This window comes from Diadema antillarum, unplaced genomic scaffold (genome assembly GCF_040938485.1).
Source record: "Diadema antillarum isolate AM-2024a unplaced genomic scaffold, OU_Dant_1.0 seq00001569_RagTag, whole genome shotgun sequence".
In the NCBI taxonomy this organism is placed as follows: domain Eukaryota; kingdom Metazoa; phylum Echinodermata; class Echinoidea; order Diadematoida; family Diadematidae; genus Diadema; species Diadema antillarum.
The window spans coordinates 252,708-277,947 of NW_027272290.1; the positions used below are offsets into that span (position 1 = coordinate 252,708).

At 40.4% G+C, this 25,240-nt stretch overlaps 2 protein-coding genes across 2 annotated transcripts; both read right to left on the reverse strand.

Annotated features, from left to right (window-relative positions):
* Positions 1 to 1,092: 1,092 nt before the first annotated feature.
* On the reverse strand, positions 1,093 to 18,930 carry LOC139710806 (uncharacterized). The gene is made up of 9 exons (XM_071622714.1): positions 18,547 to 18,930; positions 12,963 to 13,185; positions 10,513 to 10,695; positions 9,663 to 9,954; positions 7,553 to 7,709; positions 6,806 to 6,972; positions 5,141 to 5,277; positions 3,641 to 3,807; positions 1,093 to 2,077 (listed from the first exon to the last, which is right to left on the reverse strand). The coding sequence occupies exons 1-9, from the start codon at positions 18,856 to 18,858 to the stop codon at positions 1,763 to 1,765; spliced, it is 1,953 nt and encodes a 650-aa protein (XP_071478815.1). The 5' UTR covers positions 18,859 to 18,930; the 3' UTR covers positions 1,093 to 1,762.
* Positions 18,931 to 20,786: 1,856 nt separating this feature from the next.
* On the reverse strand, positions 20,787 to 22,193 carry LOC139710803 (uncharacterized). The gene has a single exon (XM_071622711.1). The coding sequence runs from the start codon at positions 22,191 to 22,193 to the stop codon at positions 20,787 to 20,789; it is 1,407 nt and encodes a 468-aa protein (XP_071478812.1).
* Positions 22,194 to 25,240: the final 3,047 nt, after the last annotated feature.

A 25,240-nucleotide genomic window follows, 5' to 3' on the forward strand; every position in this document is an offset into this window, starting at 1 on the left:
TGGTGAAAAGGTATCAAGAATGCATTTCTATCAACATCTGATAAAAAGGAGAATGAAAAACAAAAAGATTATTAACTTAATACATGGTTGAATAAGTGGGTACATTTTACCAATAAGTACTGAGTATGTATCAGGCATTAGAAGTATTACTGATCATCACAGATGAATATACCCAAATGATAAGTAATGCATGATGTCATGACAAATTGAGTGTCAGCAAAACGAAGAAATCATTAAAAAAAAAGAGAATGTGAAATGAGAGCCACATGAGTGATAATAAATTCAACCAAAGCTAACCAAGTTCTGCCTTCACAGCATGTAAGCTACATGAATCACCATCATCTTAATTGGAGATCATGCACTGAATTGATGCTTTAGCTACTCTTTATACGCCGTTCAGGAATTTCATGTGTAGAATCATGTGACATGATTGTTTGATTGGTATAAGAGTCCATATGGATTCTTTACATGATGGAACAAGACTTGTCAATTATACATTATGTGCATTTACATGCATTGATTTAGAAACAAACATCTCGCAATATTACTGAGTTTGCATCACCTGCTTCGATAGGAGCATTGTGGCACTGATTTAACAGTGGATGAGTCTTTGGACCAATCAATCATCTGGGTATCCTTAAGGATTTTTCCTACTGGATGCAAATACCCTTGGACATGATATTTCACCCACCATAATACTGTTAATCCCGGTGTAAACAAACTGATGCCTGGAATCGCTGGGGGTGATACCATTATTGGTGCAGCATTCTATAAGAGAGAGAAAGGCTTCTAATAAAGCAGATGCACTGGGTATTTACCGTTGAGGACGAGTCCCGAGTATACCTGGGCAAGGGTCTGTGGGAAATGAGTATTGTAGCAAAATCAAACCGTCCTCAATGGGGTTAAACAAGACTGTACCATTAGAAATACAGGGGAACCCTCTCATAACGTGGTTGGTAGGACCACCGCACATGGTAGTTTCCTTGCTATACATGGATCTTCGTTGAATCTGAACAGTCAAAAAGACCAGAGGAAGATGCAGAAGACCTTAATATACTTGAGCTTTTGCTACAAGAGATACATTATTGTTGTTTAGAGTGGTATGAGACATCAAGCACTGTGTTTAAACAAGGTTATGTACAATCACTCGCTGTCAACATGCAAAAAGACTTAGACGGAAAGCAAAATCTACTCCGTGCAGCATCCTGGAATGTTTGTGACTCAAAGACAGCATTAGCCAGGCTCTGATGCATCTATCCCCTAACTCGGTGAACCATAATCCCATCTCCTGATGGCAGAAAAAAACTGAGAGAGGGTGTGGACATCCTTATGACAGAATTTCCTTGTGCTTTTGTCATTGTTACCATAATTACTCTCATTATTAAAAGACAGAGACTCCAACCCCAAGCACCTTCTGATCTGGAGATTCTCCTGCCTGAAACCCTAGCAAACGGGAGACTCCAACTTGAGGTTATGACCGGGGTCCAGGATTCTAAATGCTCTCTCGTGCTATCTAAGGCTTATTTTTCAACATACGACAGCAATAAGTAACTTCATTTTAAGCGGGAGACACAGAGCCAGGGTGGGAGGAATTAAATCTCAAGCGGGAGAACGGGAAATTTTGCAAAAATGGGCTTTCGGCGGGAAATCTCCTGTCGAAAGCGGGAGAGTTGGAGTCTCTGAAAAGATATCATCTTTGTTACCATCACTACTATCATGATATCATCACTGTGCCCATTGTGTGGGAAAGAGCACAGTGGGCCTATTCCATGTGCATCCCCAGGCACGCTCGCACAAGGCGTCCAATGCACAGTCCTCCTTGCTGGTAGGCGTGGATGATGTTGAAGTTGTTGGATGCGCCCTTGATGTCACCATAGATCTCATACCGATCTTCGTACAGGATGAGGAGCTCCTTGATGATGTCTATGACGAAGTGGGTGCAGTCGTCCCTGGTGCATGATACGAGGTCCTTGATGAATGTCGTGAGTTCCAAGAACAGCTTGGTCTCCTCACAGATCTGCAAACTGTGAGCGACGTCAATCAGGGCCTGGCCGAAGAGATGGAGTCCGGTGATTATCTGTAAGAAGCGAAATGGAGAAAAGGAAAATGAAGTGCGATAATGCCAGCAGACATCCAGTCTGCTAATAAAGGGAGATAGATAGACACCATCAATAGATCTGGGGGTGTTTCATAAAGCTGTTCGTAAAGTTACGAAAGACTTACAAACGATATTTAAGAGTACATTATATAATTATCTATTGTTGTGTGAAAATTAGTTGCTTCAGAATGGTCTCATATTCAAGTAATGTGCAATTTAATGTTTCCAGGTTAGCATGCCTGTACAGTGACTGGCATTAAACGGCACATTACTTGAATATGAGACCGTTCTGAAGCAAATAATTTCCACACAACAATAGATATGTATAATGTACTCTTAAATGAATCCCACAAGAATGGGAACAATCATCCCCCAGCATTCCCACTGATTCCCACTGATCAGTTACTAGCCATCCCCTTTAACCCACTAAGGACAAGCTGATTTTGCTATAACATACATTTCCCATTGACACCTGCCAGAGTATATGAGGGACTAGTATTCAATGGGTTAGGATCACCATGGAGCACTGTGAAAAGATGGAGTCAATTCAAAGCCATTGCATCCAAGAAACCCCAGGGCTATGGGTGTCCTGATGTACCTTTTAAACATAACTTTTTAGTATTCTTTGTACATGTTTCTTAAGGAAGTTCAAAAAAAAATTATTTGAGCCCTTCATTATTCATGTGTAATCTGTGTTTTTGTTGCAGATTTTTCACAATCCTCTCTCAATTGGTAAATTTATAACTGAATATAAAATTGGTTATTAGTACACTTGAGAAGATTAGAGCTCCTGATTCTCTCTCCTATTGGCAAATTCTTGAATATTTCTTCTAAATTTGCAGATTTAATCAATCTAATTAGTTCCATTTAATTTTGCTCCAATGTAAGAAATACAGTAAAAAAATCAGAGGTGCCAATTTGAGGATGAAATGATTTCCGGAGCAGAGTTCCTACAAAACTTGACGGGAAAAACAAGAGACCCTTGCCTCATATCCTGTCCCATGCATACTAAATTGGACAAGATGCCACATCCACCATGTCCATGAGTCAGGAGTATTGCTGGACACCCGTCCATGCTGAAGTAATCAGAGTGGCATGTGTATGATATGAAAGTTTTGCATTATACGGTCCAAAAGATGATGTCATAGCCATTCATCGCCATGGAAATTTGTTCTAAAGAATCTAACTTGGTCCAAATGCTTATGCGAGCACCATGGAGGCATTTCACGAAGTGTTTTATCATATAATTTTTTCTGGAAAACTGTTATAAGCTACATGTATCAAATCCTTGCATCTGATTGGCTGAGAGCAAATTTGTCTGACAAATTTGTCAGACACAATGCTTTGCGAAAAGGTGTCAACCCATGCTAAAAGAAAAGACTGTCAGATCATTATTTCAGCACTCTATTTCACCCTAGTCATTTTCCAAATCTATATTGATTGGTTTTATGTCTAGGTAATGGTTCAACTTCTCCCTGCTTATATTCAATTAGATGAAAATATGACTGACTTTAATTCTAATCTGCTAATCTCATGACCCACCTGTTCCTTTGCGAAGGCCTCAAATGACTGGCGGAAGGTTTCGATGGTGAGTTCTCCTTCCTTCACACACGCCTGTATGCTGTCATTCGTGACCCCCAGGCCCTTGTAGATGCCCCGGAAGAGCTGCATCGTCTCACTCTCTTGAGACTGATCGGTGTATGTTACCGCTGAGGGGTGGGGAGTAGTACAGAAAACAGATTGCAATGTTTAAACAAATTCACAGGATTGAAGTATATTAAAGCCCAAACCTCCCCCTCACCCTTAAAAATAGATGACAGAATGGCCTCTTTGAACTTTGTCCAGTGACAAGGTGTCAAAATGTCTGTGGCCAAAGAGTGAGTTTTTAGGGTGGCACAGATGGAAATCCAGGGCTATAATCAGAGGGCATCCAACGTATTGACTTTGGATTATCCTCAGCCCTCGCTTATTTAATTCAAACATATCCAATGATCATTCTACAGCGCTTATGAAACATCCCAGCCAAATCTGTAACTTGTTCCAATCAATATCACCCACACATATTCCCTTGCTACCAAACACAGGAACAAACAAGGCAAGTGCCAAACTGTGTCTTGCCCATTCGGGTGGAAGAAATTAATGTTTTTCTAAATCCCAAAAGTTTGGTAACAAACAGACATACACATCAAAAGTTATGAGCCATAATCAAAACGAACCGTAAAAACTTAACATTGGGGCCCTAAAAGTTCGTTGACCACTGTTTGTGACGTTTGCCCTTGTGGTGACCTTCAACTCCCCAAGGGACATCTACGCCTACCATCCAATTTGGTAACGAACGGACATATACATCAAAAGTTATAAGCCATAATCGAAACGCACCGTAAAAACTTAACATTGGGCCCTTAAGTTCAATGACCCCTGCCTGTGACCTTTGACCTTGAGGTGACCTTCAGGTTTGGTAAAATGTGTAACTTTGTATAACCACTCTTCCCTCAAAGTTTGATTGAACTTGATTGAGCTTTGATTGAAGTCCTCAGTGGAGATTTATCCAAGTTTTTGTAGCGTTACGGATGGACAATGGATGGACGGACGACGGACGGACAGACGCCACAGGTGATCCCTTAGTCTCTCCACACCCCTGGTGGGCTCGACAAAAAGGAATTATTCACATTTTGACATTTGAAATTTGTTGGCTTTTATATAGCAAGTCATAATACCAAATGTGTTTTGAATCATCTTACTGTGTTTAGATATCCTATCTACTTGCACGGTTGAGTGCACCTGAACTCCAAGGTCAAATTTCTAAAACCCTGGCATTATCTGATTGCTGGTTAACTTTCAAATGCTGTACAAGTTATATGCAATATAATTATGCTTGAAAAATATCTCAGACACAAAAGCTGAATGAAATAACATGAGAATTGGTGAAATGAAAATTTTGGCCTTGAAAAATCTACCTAATGACAAAAAAGCCCAAACTTATATTTTTTGCACTTATGGCCTTTTACCAAAACAGCCAAAATGGTGGTAAAGTACACATACTTGTATCAATGATGCTGATGTAATTCCTGTTGACAAGGTAGCGTACATCGTAGGATCCGTTTGGAAGAAAAGAAGCCATGTTCACAGCTCCAACAGCGACGGCCTTTTTACCCGGATTCAAACCTCCCTGAACGTACCTGTGATGAATGTAAAATGATATCGTAAAAAATGATGACATCATAAATGTACAGCATTTAGAAGATATATACAATAAGTGAAGGTGACATCTTATGATACATACCCTATTGATTACATAAACTGATAAACATCTGATCTTGGGTCCGCAGCAAGGATTTGATAAGGTAAGGTGGTGTTTATTCTAAAGTACAGCCTGTTGATTACATGAAGATGAACTGATATGGATCATTCTGTTATGGGTTATTATCAACTAAAAAATAATGTACTGAAGATGCTAGTATGAAAGCGAAGGTTGAAAAAGACCTTACATACCAATATATCTACACGTATATACAATTATTAGCAATTGCAAATAACCCTACTATAAAACTATATTATCTACACTGATTTCAGAAAATTCCCTGTGTGAGATCGAATTATTATTCCCTGACATGACTACCCACGAGAGGACTAATAATGTATCACTATCCCATGACCACCCCACAAAAAAACACAAACAGCAAACAAACAAACAAACAAACAAACACACAGACAAAAAAAAAACCAAAAACTTGGGCACTGCTGTTCTAATGGCTAAGTGAGGTGATCACAACCGTCCATGAAACAATATTTGTAAGAATGGCATTGGCAATATTGACTATAATGGTAATGATATCCATCTGCTGTTACAAATATTACTGTGACAGAGAAGCTATTCCTGTATGACTACTTTCTAATGCAATGCTCAATAAAGTTAGATAAAGTATTTATGTGCTTCAGGGTTTGTTTTTTTTTACAGTCAAGGAATGGCTTAAAGAGAGAGACAAGTGAAAACCCTGATACATAAATTACCACACACAAAAACAAACAAAATACACAAAATATTTCCACATCTTATTTACGTTCATACTGCGGGGAATAAGAAACCAAAATTTTGTCTGGTGAAATGTCCCTCACTTACTGAACAAATAAATAAACTTTGGATAACAGAAGAAACGAAAGATGACAGAAAAAAGATTGAAAAAAATTATAGAAATATTCAAGGAATATTTGTAAACACCCAGGTTGCATCCAATTTCAAACAAGTACAGTGGACTCTCATTATAACGAAGTCCTCGGGACCAGCAGTTTTCCTTTGTTATATATATATATATTTCTTTTTATAACTGAACAAATAAACAATAAAAAAGTACAGAGTGGACAACATTACAGCCCGAATTTTTACATCATTGTAACCGGAATTTCGTTATAACCATGTTCGTTATGAGTACACTGTATAGGTAGATAAGTACTGTGCTCAAGTATTTGATAATCACAATCTTCTGTGATCTGTGACCAGTATTCTTCATCAAGAACATGAAAGAGTGATTCCCAATCTTGAGTCCGCTGGAAGGAGTGGGTGTGTCCTTGGGTGAGGCAGGTAACAGTTTATCCTCATCGCCTATAATTCCATTTGAGGAGACTTCAAGTCTTTGTTCTCAGTGGTGTTCCATTAAATACGTTTCACAGTTTCCTTGGTGACAATGGTCAAGGAAGTTAAAAGCTCACCTGTAGTCAACATACTGGTCATTCTTGGCATCGCGTGGGAAGATAGCCACCCAATCCCTCCTCAAGACCTGGTCAGCAGACACTGACCACGAGACGGTGAGATTGTTTCCCCATGGTACCGTGCGGGGTGAGGCCTCGATGGATCGAGGAGGCTGGACAGTGATGATCTGGAAACATTTCACATAGTTTTGTCATTTCTCCATCTGAATTAAGATTTTCTGCATGCCTGGCATATTTTCACATCAAAACACTTGCATGTCATTGTTGTCTAAATTTATTTTTTTTTGGAAAAAGATTAACAAAAATGTTGGTATCATGCATTTCCCAGAAGATTCAAAGGTTCTGAAAGAGGGGGGGCTGAGAAAAATCCTGTAATGTGTTACAGGAGTACTCATGGATTCTAATTTCCACAACCTAGTTGAGTTAAGATGGGCAGTTCATCACAGGATCAGAAAACCCTGACCTCCAGAAAATGTCCTATTTACACACTATCTAATGCACCAGTCTCTCTTCACTCATAATCTTTGTATCATTATTTGCTAATTTTCATGTGCATAGAGAGTTACCAAAGGTATGATGTGCTACATGTAATAGTTATGATATAATTCATGTAATTCTTTGTGTGCCTTGGTATAATTGTTGCTTCAGCGTACTGTACGAGAGCTATCAAACGGCCAACTCTGCCTCTTGAAAAGGTAGCCCACCTCACACTTTGGAGAATGTATGCAAATATTTTGGTGGTGTTACCTGACCGGAAGCATTGAGTGCATACGCCTCCCACCATCCTTTGTCATCAACCGTGAAGTACGGAAGCGATGCAATGGCTCCATAGCTGGTGTCATGGGGAACCTTCTCCCAGGCTTGAAATGATGCACCTCGCTCCAGTTGCCACGACTTCCACAATCTGTCAAAAAAAAAGAGAAAGAATTAGAATGACAGAAGATGACAGAGTCATATGGCTTGATCATGATCATATTTCCATGTACCAGTACATTTTTATTTATCATTGAAAGCTATTGAAAGCGAGATAATGTATCTATCTAGATACATATTTGAACAGTTTTAAATAGTTGTTGTTTTTTAAATGATAAAAAGATTTGAATTCCTGTTTTGCTTTGTTTTTCCTCACAATGCTTCTTTTCCTTATTTTGTAAAATGGATGGGGGGAGGGGGGCAGGTTGCTCAATAACTTGGTTTTGCTGTGAAAGAGGTATATGCAACTTTTGAGCCCTACTCCCACCAGAGAGAGAGAGAGAGAGAGAGAGAGAGAGACATACAGGCACACACACTTGAGATTGTGTATATATTATTTTGCAGTCTCTGCAAGAAGACAAACATGATAATATAAACGCTGTCAACAAATCACTCAAAAGAACTGCTCATCTTGTTTTACCATTCTGTACAGTTTTATCATACTGTTATTGATACATGATGATACATTGCTAACACCAAGTTTTGTTGTCTTGACTTCTATGTTTGGAAACACGATGCAGAAGTTATGGCATACAGATATCAAAAACAATTATCAATTTATCGTGATAACTGGTTCATGACAGTGCCCATAAGGCTGATTCTTGACATGATTCATGGGCCTGAAAAGCTGGTCCTACTTCAGATTTTTATGTGTGAGTGTGTGGTTTTTTTGGGTTTTTTTTAGCAAATGTGCATGATCACTCCACTTTTGAAAAGAAAAGGGCAGGAAGAAGCATTTAGTTGTGTCTAGATGTGCTGTTTTCACTGTTATGTATCACCATAATGCCTCATGAATACTGTGTAGCTGCACATAGCTAGGATCAATGTCACGAGGTGTGTGCCTTCGATAGCTCTTGTTAGAGTTTAATACTCATTCATCATTTTGTCAGCTGAGATGGAGAAGGGCGTTAAGTTGCCTCGAACACTTCAGGTTTAATAGTGGCAACTTAATGCCCTTATCATTGTCAACCGACGATTAATGATTACTGTAATGATCTACATGCATGCTGTTCGTTTTTAGACAAGAGGTTTGGAGGAGTTAGCTAATCTGCTGTACTCTTCCAGACAAGAGGAGTCTGCAATAAACTCTCGAAGCACACGGTACATGTCTATTCCTCCATTATGTCTGCAGTCAAGTAAAAGCCAAGATGTAACATGCCAGTACTCCCCTTCTAAAGGGCCGAGCCATGAAAGAGCATTCTATGGAAATTTGTGTGAATCCAAAGTTCACCTACTCTACACAGAACAACCAATCCTACAAGTGCAGTGAGTGGAATCCAGTGCTCATAAATAGTGACAATACACTCTGGCTTCAACAAGCACATGTGACTTCACAGCTCAAAACCCAAAAGAAGTCACAGTTTAGGATTCTTTATAATGGACCAAAATAGTCATTTAGGTTGACAGACCAACATTTTTAAAGTTTGTCTCACCTGGGAGAGTAATCATTTTTCTACTTTCTGTCAACATTTTGCAGCTTCAAACAAAACCAAAATTGAGATATTAGAAGTTTTTCCTGGCCATATCTTTTGGGACAGTTGCTGCTTTCACTGGGTTCTCATTGACAATTGTGCACAGTACGCCTAAGTGTCCCTAATCTTTCAATCCTCATTTCTCCCTATTCCATGAAACTGCAAGTCACAGCGCTCTCTTATTTCACTCACTTTTTGAAAAGGTTAGGATGGTCAAAATTTTAACGAGTTGTATATCAATTTAAAGCTAAGAGCTTACTCTTTTAAATTATGTATGAAGTGGAAACTAATCTTGGCCCACCTTTTGGAGGTTTTGAGCTGGGTGCTCACAGATCTTAAGCACAGTGATTCTGATCATACTGACACCCTTCTTCTCCCACACAAAAGTTTAAAGAGAATTTGGAAACACTCACTGTCCTGGCTGGTCAACGATGAAAGCCTCCACGCCGAAGTGAACGTTCCGAGTCATGATCAAGTTATTCTCGACCCCTGCCCCCGTGAACAGGATCTTTCCCCCGACTTGGTACCATGAGCCCCATGTACAGTAGCCCCAGGGATTGTCCACCTTGTCACAAGTGCTCTGGCCGCATTCGCGGACGATGCCATCTTTGCCCATGCCACTGACCATCAGCTTCCCGTTGAAAATGTCGTATCCCATCACATGAGCAGCAGGTCTCATGTCAGTGGAAAATGTTGGGGCATTTGCTGGTTTCCATTTTTTTAAATTTCAGAATGGAAAACAAACACAGGAACAGAATGAATGAATGAGGTTAGCTGAACAAATTAAACACTGCTATTTTTAGCTGACTATGGACACATCCTGCTGTAAAAAACTAACAAATGTTTTTAGAGCGGTTAAATCACAAGATTTGCTGACATGAAATACTGATCTACAACAGATTCCAAAACACTGCACTGTGAGCGTCATTCTTTGTGCACTTAAACCATATCCAACATGTACGAGACTCCACTTTTGATGGGATTTACTGTATCTTGGGATGGGATAACATAATTATATCACAAAAATCACAGTTTTTACAGAATACGTATGAAACAATAAAATCAACAGAGCCAGTACTTTCTTATTCTTTTGTCTGATTTTAATAGAAAGTAACACTATCCTATTCAAATCGGTTTGCCTCCACGCTCATTATCAAAAGTAAATCGAAACTTTTGAGTGGAGTTTCCCTTTAAGAGGTTGCTACACATTCATTATGGATGATTCCACCATGAAGTTAGAGTAACTGATCACTGGGATCATACCCATGGTCTTCCAGCCGGCAAAGCTGTGATCATTGTGTTGCCATGTCCTGTGCATCTTGCCTCCCGTAGAGAGCATGAAACCCTCGTACTTGCCCGAGAAGGGGTTCAGGACGAACGTGGCATCGGTGCCGAGGATGGTCGAGCCAGCCAGTAGACCCCAGGAGCCAAAGCTTGTAGGGTTTCCTGCACGAAATAATATCAGGGGAAGGGGAAATTAAGATGAGTATGGGGAAAATTTTCATTTTTTAATGCAAATATTATGCTCTAACATGACAAACAAACATATAGAGAACAAACCAATGTGACATTTGTACAGAAATTGACAACTACTGCTGCACTGTTTGTCAATACCAAGTGTAAAAAGGCCACAAACATTCATGTTTCTCTTTCTCCTGATTTGTTTTTCTTTCAGTCTCCTTTCTATGCATAATCACTTTCAGATAAAGGTACATAACCCCCCCCCCCCCACACACACACACACACACTCTAATTTACTTAATGCTTTCTCTCTATACATATACATGCCAGACATATTCATAATGCATAATGTATTTGTTATATGAGTGTGTTTCTTTGGATAATTAACCTTTGCCTTCTAATTTCAAAAGCCTTTCTTTCACATCAATATGTGTTCTTTGGAACCTGAAAAAGGTGTTTGTTTTGGCACACATCTGAGGCTTTCAGTGCATGTGCAAACTTGTTTTGTGGCCACCAAACAAACTTTCCCCACATATGGTAATATTTGTGGAACGTTAGCATAAAAAGGACAAGCGGACAATGGGCGCAAATTAACGTCTCGATCTACATCTACGTCCATAATTATTATATGCATAGGCTGAAAAACTGATATCTTCAAAACATCACATGATCAGTGGTTAATGACCTCAAATTTACTTCCATTGACCTCACCTTCAAAGAGAGAGATGCCAAACATTAGTTGCTGTAAATTTCAGCAGAGATTCAACAATAACAGACATGCAAATTCTCTTGAACCAACAAGTTCAGTGTGCACAATTTATCACTACCGGTACATCTAGCAAACAAACCAGTAGAGGCTACAGGTCAACAAACTCTTTTGCAAACTTTCATAACAATACAATTACTGACCGAATGGCTACCTTTTAGTTTGTGGTTTCCTGGCCTCATGGACAGAGATTGTGAGCTCTCGGACTGAATCAACATTTATGGGACCAATATCTTGATCAAGAGATAAGCTCAATGGCACAGCTATTAACACTTTAAAATCAATGGTCCTTGTTTGCTGATATTCTGTTGGTTACCTCAACAGCTGGCTCTAAATGTCAACATGAAATGACTAATTCATCTTGGTTGCCTGATACGGTGTATGTACCATACAGCAAGCAAAGATTAAGTCACAAACAGAGTTTCATTAACAATAAATTGCACATTAAAATCATTACTTAAAACACAATTTCTGAAACTGTAATGACAGGTGTTTGAATAGGAATGCAATGTATGGTATTGTTTCAACAATGGCTATTGAGGAAATGAGAGTAAGGGGTAGGGGGGGGGGATTCCCACAGTGTTTGTTTGTCATTTGGCATGTTTGCATTTATTGAAGTGCTTTTCAACCATTAAAACTTCACACCTATTAAACATTTGATGCACAAGGACTATTATTATGTGTGAAAGTGAAACATACCTATCATGTCTGAATATAAACACATTCTATTTTGGATAACCTGGATAATGATTCTGTACTGCAGTAAACTTGGGAGAGGGGGAGGATAGAATAAGGAAATAATCGAAATGAAACTGCTTAATGTTTGCATTAAAAGTAATTTGACATATTTCCCTCTTCAAAACCAATGTTGTTATTCCTCTTCTATTTTACAAATAAACACAACAAACTGTCATAAACTGTCATAAATTGTCATAAACTTACTTGGTGTTTAAAGGAAGACACAAACAATTCTCCTTGTACTTTTGATGGGACTTCTTTCTTCCTCTTTTGGGATTAAATTTGACTGATTTATCATTTTTTGCAACAAGTAATGTCCATCCCATTATAATTTGACAGCATTTGCTCTTGCAGTCAATTGTACCTTATCCTACAACCATTGCTACACAATGAACACAGAAATATAGATTATGATGATAAAGAAAACAGTAATCAGAGGCGTATCCATGAATTCCATAAAGGGGAGGCGCATTTACAAATTAAAGGGGGGTGCATGCGCTCCCATTTTTTCTTTTTATTTCTTTTGTTTTAACAAAAAATAAAGAGGGGGTGCGCGCCCGGTGCACCCCCGCCTCGATCCGCCACTGATAATAATGTTGTTAATTATGTTAATGATACTATTAATAGCCTATATTGAATATCAATAATCATATGTTGTAATTGCACTACTGATGTTAAAACTACTGCTGCTAATACTACAACTAATGGAATAACAATGATCAAGATGATGATGATATCATGTTCTAACCTCGGCACCAGTAGAGCCTTGATTCACTGGCGCTCAGCGATCTAGCAAACACCATGAGAATCTTTCCGTACCACACGGCTGAGACAGAGTCCACCAGTGGACCCTTGGCGCTCTCTGCGGGTAGCTTGTTGGTCCCGATTCGGGCCCAGGGACTGAACTCGAGAAAACTCTGTGAACTTTGCGTGGAGGAGTAGACCTGGCCATCTGCTGCCTGAATGAATATCTTTTTGGACAAGCAAGATTAGATTAGAAAATTACCGCAACAGAAAAATATCTACGTGCAACTATCTCAAATGACTTTCTATCTTTGAACTTCTCTCCAGATTCTAGACTGGGACCTGAACAGTATATGGGAATATTACAAGATTTGTGTCCAAACCTTTGTAAACTTGACCATTTGATGCTTTGACAAACGAAGCTTATATTACCTCAAATGAGGATCATGTTAAACCACTGAGAACTAGCTGAGTTTGCTATTTAACACATGTATAATATCTCCTGTGGACACCTGCCCAAAAATAATCACAACTACAGAGTAGTCTATTTTTTAACGGGTCATAAGAAGACAGCATGACTATATTAATACAAATCATTTTCCACTTCTGCAGTAGCTTTCACCCACACAGGACCAGAGTCACAATATAATTTGAATATTATACACAGACACATTGTTGATAGGACTGAATGAGTTAATTAGACCTGTAACAACTTTGTGACTCTTCTAAATGTGACAACAGGTGGTTTAACCTGTTGAGAACGGGCTGATTTTGCTACAATGTATGCATTTCCCATAGACACCTGCCCGAGTATATTCGGGATTCATCCTCAAGGGGTTAAAAAACGCTTGATTTTCCTTCGGTAGCATTGAATACTCCTGACACGTGTCATCAATCATCAACGTCACTGGATTCCACCTGATTCAATGAATGAGAGTGCTTCAAGATAATATTGGTTGAAACTAAAGATTCTGCCTTTGCAAGATACTTAGAGTAACCACTTTATGAAATGAGAAAGAGCATACAATTCTATGAGGAATTCAAAGTTTTGGTTTTGAAATGGCTGTGATACAGTATATCCAAAAACAAAGTAAAACATTATCACAGCCATATCCAAACTAATCTTTATCAAATAAACTTTGAATTCCTCTTAGAATTATACATGCTCTTCTCATTTCATAAAATGGTTACTCATAAGTATCTTGCAAACTGTTAAAGACTGAATCCTTACTTCAACCAATATTAGGTTTCTCAGAATATTTATTAGAAAAAAAAATCATAGTCAAAAAATTAATGTTGGAAGCCTGTAGCCCAATCTCAGTAGAAACTGTACCATCCCTTTAATCCCTCTGCTTCTGAGATATCATAAATTCCCAATAGCCTTGAATATGGCAAACCTACTGTTTTGTATGGTTATAGTAAGCAAATAATCCACGTTGGTGAAGGTGATGGGACAAACTATCACTTCCGAGGCAATCTGGATGTAGCTATCTTTCCGAAGCGCAGCTGAGGAAAGATAGCATACACATTCAGATCGCCGAGGAAGTCATAGTTTGTCTCATTGCCTGAAACTAAAGTTGATTATTTGCTTTACATTCCACATCTATCAGGGTCCTAGAAATTCCCATTCTATTCCACATCTGAAACCGTTTTAGCTGTCTTTAGGTATCCTCAGAGCTTAGGCTACGTGTGCGCGTAGATGACGAGAAAACAATGAATTTGCTGCGCGCACCGTGCGGCACCGAAGTGAAAGTGCGTTGCACTGTGTACTATCAAGTGACCTAGGTCACATTATAGTCCACAGTGCAACTATTATAGTCCACAGTGCAACGCACTTTTATTTCGCGCATACTCATCTTGCGTTAGGACTGTGTGGACTGTGTGGAGATCAGCGAAACAAAAGGGATTATCAACATAGAGTGTAACAAAATTTTCTTCTCAGGTGATGTGATGGGCAAAACTACGCTTCATCACGTGATCAGCTCTGGACCAATCCTATTGCAACATTCTTAGTATGTGGAATATCATACACTATAACTACTATTTACCATTTGCAGATGAAACAAAAACCTAGCATTAGTGCTTTAGAATAGTTCTAAAATATGAGTTAGGGATAGAAAGAAACACTGTAACAATTTGATGCAGTAAAATCGATGTTAAGTATTATTTTAACTCTTCATGTGCCATGGTGTAGACCCCCTACATGTATGTGTGCCACATTATTCTGAGACACCAACATATCTACAATTGTATAGTCATGCTTTGAGACAAGGTTCTGTTTTCCAGTCTATGCTATGTAACTTCTATAGATTTCTGTTGTGCCGGACAAATAGTGAGTAAAGTTGGGGAGAAAATGTCAATATTTGCTTTGATGTAATGTTATTGTATGACAAATGTATATGACTGTTTTTTTTTTCTTTCACATGACCAGTAGCTACATCAAAGGCATGACTTTTGCACACAAAACAGTGACAGAAACTTTCAATTTACACGCAAATCCAATAGAGAACACCGCTTGACAGTCAATCACCACATATAAAAATGCAAGCTATATGTGAGAGGAACGGAAGCGCGAGAAACGCTTTGGATATTGTACCATGGCATTTGGCGATTTATCGATAGGATTGGACGGGTTTGTGCGTTTGAGCAGAATATGCAAAGTTGGCACGCCATCAACCGAGTCGGACGTGCGAACGTGACACACAAAGAGTTAATATAGAAAATGTGAACAATTATAGTTATACAATTTTTCCAGACTAATTATTAAACCCTCTACAGTACGGTTTATTGAGAAAATATACTGATATCTCCTTATATTTTAGGCTTTATTGTGAAAATGTTCCATGGTAGGATGTTTTTTGGTACAACACTACCAGACCTACGCATATGCATCAAATGTGATATCTTGAAAAAAAATGTAAACTGCTCCCAACGGTAAACAGAACCTTGATAGGTGTGTCTCTAACCCCGTCGCGGGGCGCTGTAACACAGTAACAGCGCCCCGAAGCATCCCATGCGATTTTTAGGAAGTACTGCGACGCGTACAATTCTGTCACAAACTCACCGTTCAAAACGACACATGGATTCGCAACAAAAAGCCACATGTTGTAATACCATAATGTTGAATATTTTAGCCGACTATGTATTACTCACCATTACCTCCGAAAACAAGAGAAATCGCCATCATCTTTGCTGGAACCCCACTCGACACTATCGACACTGCCGCTCGCCATTTTGAAAATATCACGTAAGTAAATTGATCTGGGCATGCGCAAATGAATATTCATGTTTACGTCATCTGCCATATATGTACATATGTACAATGTTGCTCGTAGTTCTCGGACCATTCATAGCTATCAGTATCATCATCATGGAGTTCAAAGATGCTATCAAGGAATTAGAGGAGGAGGCTGGAATTAAGTTTAAAGAGGAGCAGGTAGAAATAATGGAAAGCACAGTGAAACAGAAGGACACCTTAATGATATTGCCAACTGGGTTTGGCAAGAGCGTTTGTTTTGGTTTCCATCACCAAATCTTGGATAAAGTGAGTATGCAATGGCATCAATAAGTACAGTGAAAGTAGCAAACTGAAGCCATACAGGGTACTAGTTATGATTAGATATTTCAAATCATGATAATGATAATCATTATATCACTATCATAATCTTATATAATTTATCAAGCAAGGCAGGTTCTGATGACATATTAATAATATTAAAATATCGATCAATTAAAGCAAGCATGGTTATGAGATAAGGAAAAATGATTATTGATTGAACACGAATAGAAAGGCTTGCATTATTGTCACCTTCCCTCCCCAGGTATATAGTATCACGATCATGAGAATGAGTACTAGGGACATGACATAATAATTTAGTGCTTATTTTATTCCTAATGCGAATGAGAAGGAAGAGAATAAGTGTATGAATATGCTTGTACATTACCATCACCAATACATAAAAGGTGTATCACACACTCGTATGTATAAATAACAATATCAATATGAAGCTATAATTGAGTGTATAGTGTTATTAGATATAGTGTCGATAATAGTGCAAAAAAAAAGACACTAAATGTTTTGAAAATGACATAGGGAGCAGTGGAATACAATCCCCATGACCATATGGATGGATCTGAAAGGGTTACTTTCTAGTTTTTCATTAACCAATCCATCATACCTTTAAGATGAAAGCCAGTCTAAAACTTTATCTATATTTCATGAGAATGAAAAAAAAAAATCCAGGAGAACACTGCAAAAATGATAAAATCAGATTTTAAAAAAAAGGAAATAATGACATTCTGATATAAAAATTTCGGAAGACACTTCTTGTCCCATTGCTATGAATGAATGAATGAATGAATGAAGAAAATGAAGGACTACTCAGAGTCAACTTTATTGATCTGTATATCACAGTACATAGAAATTTAGCTTCCAGTTCATCCAACTTGTTACACACAAATAATCATTAAACACACATGCGTGCAGACACACACACACAATCAAACAGCAAGTGACATGCCCGAAAGAAAAAGACAGGAAAGGATTCCCATACGGTGGAATTCTTTGAAAAAAGAAAGGTCTCTTTAATAAATAATCAAACAATCCTGAAACATTGAAAATAGACAAGACATGTATGTAACAGAAGTGTATTCAAATCAAATCACAGCAGATAATAAACATGAAGCAAAAATGAATATGAGTCCCCAAGAAGCAGAGCTTGTGAGTGGAGCCCATTGTGAATGTACAACATTTTACAGTGTGAAAGGAAACTTGATTTATAGATGAGACATCTGGGACATTGCCCCTGCAGACTGTTAAAAAACAAACAAATAAAGAAACAAACAAAGAAACAAACATACCCTCTATCATGAAAATCACCTGTTATTTTCTTAATCCGTCATATCTCCAGATGTTCATTATGTGTGCACTTCCTTTATTGCAAATAAATAATGAACCACACATTCAAAATGTGCTTTAAAAACGAAATTAATAAGTGCCGGTAGGCCCGATAGTAAATCAGCGCCCAGCATGCGTTCTTTTTTGTTACATCTCATGAATATTCATTTCAGATCTCAGCGAGCCGTCCGGGTTATTTTCCACACGCATACATTGCGTATTATAGTATGTGCTACGTTTTATCCATATTCGCGCATGCGCTGTGTAAGTCGTACCACAATACGAAATGCGGTAGGACTTTAAAACCCTCGGATAAACTCTTTCACAGGGCTCTCAAAACAGATCATATTGTAAATCGACTTCGCCTGCTGTGATTGTAAGTATCTTATCTAAGAGTAAGGCTACTAATTTCAGTATAAAACCCTGTATTTTGGTCTCTGGTCACGTAAATGCTAAGCCATATCAGGTGCTTCCGTGACAGGATAGGCCTTGCTGTGCGACCCCTTTACGGTACGTATTTGTCCGTATGGGGTCGCTGCTGCGGTTAGTGTGTCTCCTGCCTGCTGCAGAACAGACATTACGCTATATCACATTTACATTGTAAAAGTACGGGGGACAAGGATATCTACCATACTGTACTGACACACTGTATTGAGGTTCAGCATATGACAGTGACAATTAAAAGATTTACCTGCGTTTGATTTAGCTCTGAGTAGACGCACGCAGGATTGGACAGAAACGACTGGTTTTGCAGCGGCGCACCGATGTTTGTCCATTGGCTCCAGGCGGCGTTAGCCGAGTCGGAGTTTCGGTAGGATATCTGCACGACTGCAGACGGGGTATTTTGTACAGTGCCGTCGGCGACTGTCCGAACTGCAAGGGTGAGATTGGCATTTCCGATCCTATTTTTCACGACACACAGACGGGACGGTTTGAAGCAAAGGCAGAGGGGAAGGCACACTAAGGTGCATACTAAAATTGCTAAAGTAGAGCGAAACATCATGTTGGAGCACTGGCGCTTACCAACTTGGGTTATGGTTGTATGATTGGCGAGACTGCTATTAGTGCTTCTCCTTTTCAGTCTAGTCACATGACCTCCAGCTAGCTCGGCTCAACAGCTACAGAGATGCGCGGAAGTGTAATATCGTGGGGAATCCCCGTGTAACAGTGCGTTTGTTGCGACACAACTTGTCGCCCCCTGAACAAAACAGGTGACAAATTGTGCATGGAGCTGACGGCGCAAATTGTCGCCCCTGCACAATTTGTCGTCTGGCGACAATTTGTGCAGAGGGCTGACGGCACAAATTGTCGCCCGCCCTGGCCTCGAAGCACATTTTTTGGGGGTGCATTCTTGACATAGTCATCGGAATACCAACACATAACTTACATGATGGCTACACCCATGCAAACAAGCCATGTAAAAAGTCACGGTGAGGTTTCAAGAAAGTGTGTATGTGCGCGCGCACTTGATCTTCTTCTTCTTCTTCCATTAAAGTACATCCCTCTTAGTAGAGTATAGTCGTACTGAGTGCAGTGAGGTGCGCGGTCACGGGAACACGTGCAGAATACAGTGTGAACACACACACACACACACACAAAATTAAAAGAGGAGGGCAAAATAAAAGTGCAAGTAAAAACCAAACATCTTGCTGTTTTAACGGAGGGTGACTGACGAGAGGCGGTGCTTGAAGACCTCAATGGATGGGGCTGACACCGCTTCAGTTGGGAGAGCATTCCATAGACAGACCACACTCGGGGAAAAAGCTATACCGGTACTGGTATGCTAGGATTCTGCAATGATGTTGTCTGATTTGTAGATGGTGCACGACCTCTTGTTCCTCCTGAAGCTGGGAATATGTAGGGTGGGGCTGCGGGGATAGCCACAAGGCCATTCATGATTATATATAGCATGATTACCTTGTTGCTATGGGCACGGCGGTCATTGAGTGACTGCCACTGTAGTTTCTGTAGCATTAGGGCAACACTACTTTGCTGTCTGTAATCAGACAACACAAAGCGGGCGGCGCGTCGTTGCACTGTCTCTATCTGTGATATGAGTTCTTTGGTATGTGGGTCCCATACTGAGGATGAGTACTCTAGGGTTGGCCTGATGTAAGTTTTGTAGGCTTGCTCTTTAATAGCCTGGGGGCATCTCCTTAGGTTGCGCCGAAGAAAACCGAGGGTGCGGTTACTCCTCTTACAGATGTTGTTTATGTGAGATTTCCAGCTGAGATTTCGTTGGATAGTGACGCCAAGGTACTTGGCTTCATCCACGACAGGGAGTGCTGTCCCATGGATCGAATATGGGTTTGATGCGATGATGTTCCTACGCTTATTGGAAATTCGTAGCACTTCACACTTGTCGGGATTAAATGACATGAGCCACCTTTTCTCCCATTCCTGGACATTTGCTAGATCTTGATGTAGTGCTTCAGTGTCCTGAAGTGACTCAATGGATCGATATATAAGGGCGTCATCAGCGTAAAGGCGTATAGATGATGATACATACTCAGGAAGGTCGTTTATAAATACCCCCCCCCCCCAAAAAAAAGTAAAGGCCCCAACACTGTGCCTTGGGGCACACCTGAAGACACACTAGTAGTGTCACTCTTGACCCATTCGATTGTCACTCGTTGGGTGCGCCCTTGGAGGAAGTCATGGATCCAGGATAGGAGCTGCCCTCTTATTCCGTAGAAGTGGAGTTTGAGTAGGAGCCGATTGTGTGGGACACGATCGAAAGCCTTGGAGAGATCTAGTAAGACATCATCGATCTGCTGTTTATCTCGGAGTCCTGCAGCGAGATCTTGAACGGTAATCAGTAGCTGCGACTCACACGAGTGACCGCGCCTGAAGCCAAATTGGGATTCTGCAAGTAGGCCATGGGTGTCAAGATGGCGCATGATCTGGCTGTGAATGATGTGCTCAACAGTCTTACAGATGATGGTTGGAAGTAAGGGAGATCGGGCGATAGTTGTCCGGCTTGTGCTTGTCTCCCTTCTTGAAGACAGGGGTAACATTTGCAGTTTTCCAGTCCTGTGGAACTTTACCTTGATGGAGAGTTGCGTTGAACAGGAGACAGAGAGCTGGGGCTAGTTCATCTGCAGTCTCTTTCAAAAGACGGGCTGGTAAATTGTCTGGTCCACAGGCTGTGTGGGGTTTGATGTTGGCAAGAAGTTTCCTGATCCCTTCTTGACTGATTGAGAAAAATGGAACAGCAGCATGAGGGCTTTCACCCAGGTCAGGGAGGTTGGACACATTCTCTTGTGTAAACACAGAAGAGAACTGTTCATTCAGTAGGTTGGCCTTAATGTGAGCGTCACTCTGGAGAAAGCCGTCCTTCAGCAGAGGTGCAATACCTGAGTTTTCATACCTAGTGCTTTTTATATAAGACCAGAATCTTTTAGGTTTGCCGTCTTCTTCACTGAGCATGTCGCTGATAAATGTGTTGTAAGCCACTCTACACTCCCTCTGCATAATACTCTTCATGGTTTTGTATCTTGTCCAGTCTCCTGATCTTCCAGTTTTCCGAGCTTGTTTGAAGGCTCGCTTCTTCCTTCTGGATAAGCGTTTGATGTTGGCATTAATCCATGGTTGACTGAAACGTGTTGAGCTAAACTTAGACGGGACTAGTGTGTCCAAAATTTGATGGAGTCCATTCGCTAATTTCATCCATAAAGTATCAACATCTGTCTGGACAGAGTTTTCCTCAACAAAATGCTCACTCAACGTGAGAGCTTCTGACTTCATGCGGCATATGTCAACCTTTTTCCATAAGAAAATCTTGTGGCGTACAGGTTTCTGTCTCTTTGCACGTGTATCAGAGAGAATAAGAACCATATCATGATCACTAACACCTGGCAAAGGTACGCATTTGGTGATCAGTGATGGCCTGTTGGTGGGAAATAGATCTAATGTCTTCTCCCCTCGTGTTGGAAAATCAATGATCTGTGTGAGCCCATCATCAGAGAAGGTGGACAGGAAGTGCTTGTTGATTGCGTTTGTGTACTGATGACTCTCGATGGAGCCCGTCGACCAGTTGATGTCTGGGAGGTTGAAGTCCCCACTGACCCAAGCTACAGCAGATGGGTTGCTGATGATGACATCTCTGATAGCTTGACACATTTCCAGCGCGTAAGCCATGTCGTTCTTGGGAGGCCGGTATGACGATATGACGATCAAGGGTTGTTGACCGCAGACTTGGATCTTGGTGGCTGTCAGCTCACAAGTAGACTCAACTTTGATTTCACAATCAGTTAGATCCTTTCTTGTAGCAAGCAGGACACCACCATAGCCGTCAGGGCGATCCTTCCTCAATGGGGTGTTAAATCCAGGAGGCATTATCTCTGAGTTTAGAATTGTTGGTTTGAGCCATGTTTCATTTGCAATGATGATGTCTGGTTGGCTGCTTTCAACAGCCTCCCAGAAAGCTTCCCTTTTAGCACACAAACTTTGTAGGTTTACTGTTAAAACCTTCAGGGGTTTTGGTTCGGTTTTTCTTCTTAGGTTTTTCTTAATTGGTGAAGAGTGATGTTCGGGGGATCCTGGGTTTGACACTGTGTCTAAAGTCTCTTGACTTGACGCGCTACTTATACGAGTTGAATCATTTCTACAGTCATCGAGGAGGTTGAATTTGTTGTCCGAGTCAAATAAATATGAATCAAAGAGGAATAGACTATGGTTGGGTGTATCACATTTGCTACATATCCAAGTGACATTGGATTTGTTGACTCGATCATATGACTCTGATGACATGCCCATGCAATCAGTGTGATACCAGGTATCACAGTTATCGCAAGCCACTGCTGTCCTGGTGTTAGACCAGCCAACTGCTTTTTGACAAACACCACATGGGAATTTTGGTTTGCGTGGTCCTGGATTGGTTTCGGTATCATGCGATCGGATAATCAGAAGAATGGCTATGTACATGTAAACAGATTTCTTCTTCTGCTCAGGCTTGAACCTAATATGAGGAACTGAGAAACTATGTATCGAAGTGACCCATGAAGCTTGAAGAAATTTGCTGTTTGTATTTGCAACACTTCCATGACAGTGAAAATCTCCAGCGAGAGAAAATGCAGAAGTGGGTGTTTTGCCACCAAGGTTTCCTCCTGATGCAAAAGGAGTTGAAAATTGTTCAGACACAAGCAAATTTGTTATCAGAATTGGAAGGAGAAAGGCTCCTGCGAAGATCTGTGAGTTTTATCACTCAAACATGTTTCGCTGAATGCTGTCTGTGTCCTAAAGAATGCAGCTGTGTCTGTGGGACTCTAACACGTTACACAGCTCTAGATCTATTATGCTATTGGAAATTCGAAGATGGCTGCCCAGGCTTACTCACAGCACAATGGCAGGATAGACAGGAGGAATGACATGGATAGTACTGACCTCAAATCCGTGTACTGGTACTGTTACTACTGCAGGCTGCATGATCACTGCAAGTCTGGTTTTGAAGGTTGTACCTTTCGAAGTTTAGGGTGCCATGCCTTGATAATTGAGTGTCCGTTCGTGTGTGTGTGTGTGTGTGTGTGTGTGTGTGTGTGTGTGTGATTGCATATTATGGAAGAATGTGTGTTGGTGTTGAGGTGCTAGTTTATATCATTATGAGGATTTGTTTGAGTGTTTGTTGGTGCTTGTTTATAAATACGTATGTATTTGGGGTGTGCATGTGGAAGTTCGTTTGTGGTAAAATCAACTAACGATTGAGAAATTATTTACGGCGTGTCGAAATTATTCGTTCACGCATAAAATATACGGCAAACTTATTATGGGACAAAGAATAGAGCTATATGCGCAAACGCATACACAAGTCACATAATACGCACCTACAAATCATACACAACACATACCATGCAGCCCCCCCCCCCCCCCACACACACACACACACACAAACACATGTATACGCATAACTTACCAGTCATACCCATCCCACCTATTAAGCATAACACCGGAGCAACCACCCCAACCACACAATTCATAGTGCATGCCCGACGACAATTTGTGCAGCAACGTTTCCTTTTTGCCTGCACAAATTGTCGCCATCGAGGTCAAAAATTGGGAACTGCACAAGCAGCACAATTTGTCGCCAGGCGACAAATTACGCAGGAACGACAATTTGTGCCGTCAACTCCAGCACAAATTGTCGCCCCGAGCCTGGTGTTATCTTACAATCTTACAACAGAATAGATAACTGCGAGAAATAAACATAATATTTCAGAATGACGACATTGTAGGTCTATCTGCATTGTGCACATAACTGCATTGTACCCAAGGCTCTCTTCCCCTAATGATGATGATGATGATGATGATGATGATGATGATAATAATAATAATATGTCTTCTATAACATTGTAACTTCCTAATGGAAGGTGGGGGCGCTGTGGCATAGTGGATAAGACTCCCGACTTCCGAACGGAGGACCGTGAGTTCGAATCCCGCCCAGTGCTTACATCCTTGGACGAGATGTTTTACCCACAATGTCTCTCTCGACCCAGGTGTATAAATGGGTACCTGGCAACGCTAGGGTAATAATAATAGCAGGGCCCTCTGGTAGAGCAGTGGCAACACTGAAGAGGCTACCCTGGGAAAATAAGACCTTATTATTATTATTATTATTATAATGAAAATGCAGATTTTGTAGACATTTCATGTTCATTTTCAAAATAGAAAATTGAAAAAAGGAATTCGTCTGTAAGTTTTGATAGCAATTAAAGTGGATTCTGAAAACATGTTGAACAGGAAACAAATGGTTTTATATAAAGATCGACTGCAATTCTTTGTGAATGGTGGCAACGGCGTAGGCAGGATTTCATCTTAGGGGGGGCGGTTAGTCTGCGAGGGAGCGAGGCGACCGAGCCCGAGCGAGCGGAGCGAGCGAGGGGGCGGGGGAGGGTGTGGGAGGGGGGGTGTCCCCCCTCCCACGGTAAGAACTTTTTGCATTTTGATGTCGTAAATGGTGCAATTTGATGCATGCTTTTGCGCGTTTTATCGACGTGAAACAGTCCCACTTGTTTAAGGTAGCAGTTTATTTTGATGTAGATTATTATTGAACAATTTGCCTATAAAATGGTATAATTTAAATACACTTCTTGTATTAATTCTTTTCACTGAATATCATGAACGCGACTGAACCCGAGCAAGCGGAGCGAGCGAGGGGGGAGGGGAAGGTGTGGGAGGGGGTGTCCCCCCTCCCATGGTGAGAACTTTTTGCATTTTGATGTTGCAAATGGTGCAATTTCATGCATGTTTTTGCGCGTTTTATCGACGTGAAACAGTAACATTAGTGTAAGGTAGCAGTATATTTTGATGTAGATTATTATTGAACAATTTGCCTATAAAATGGTATCATTAAAATAATCTTCTTGTATTAATTCTTTTCACTGAATATC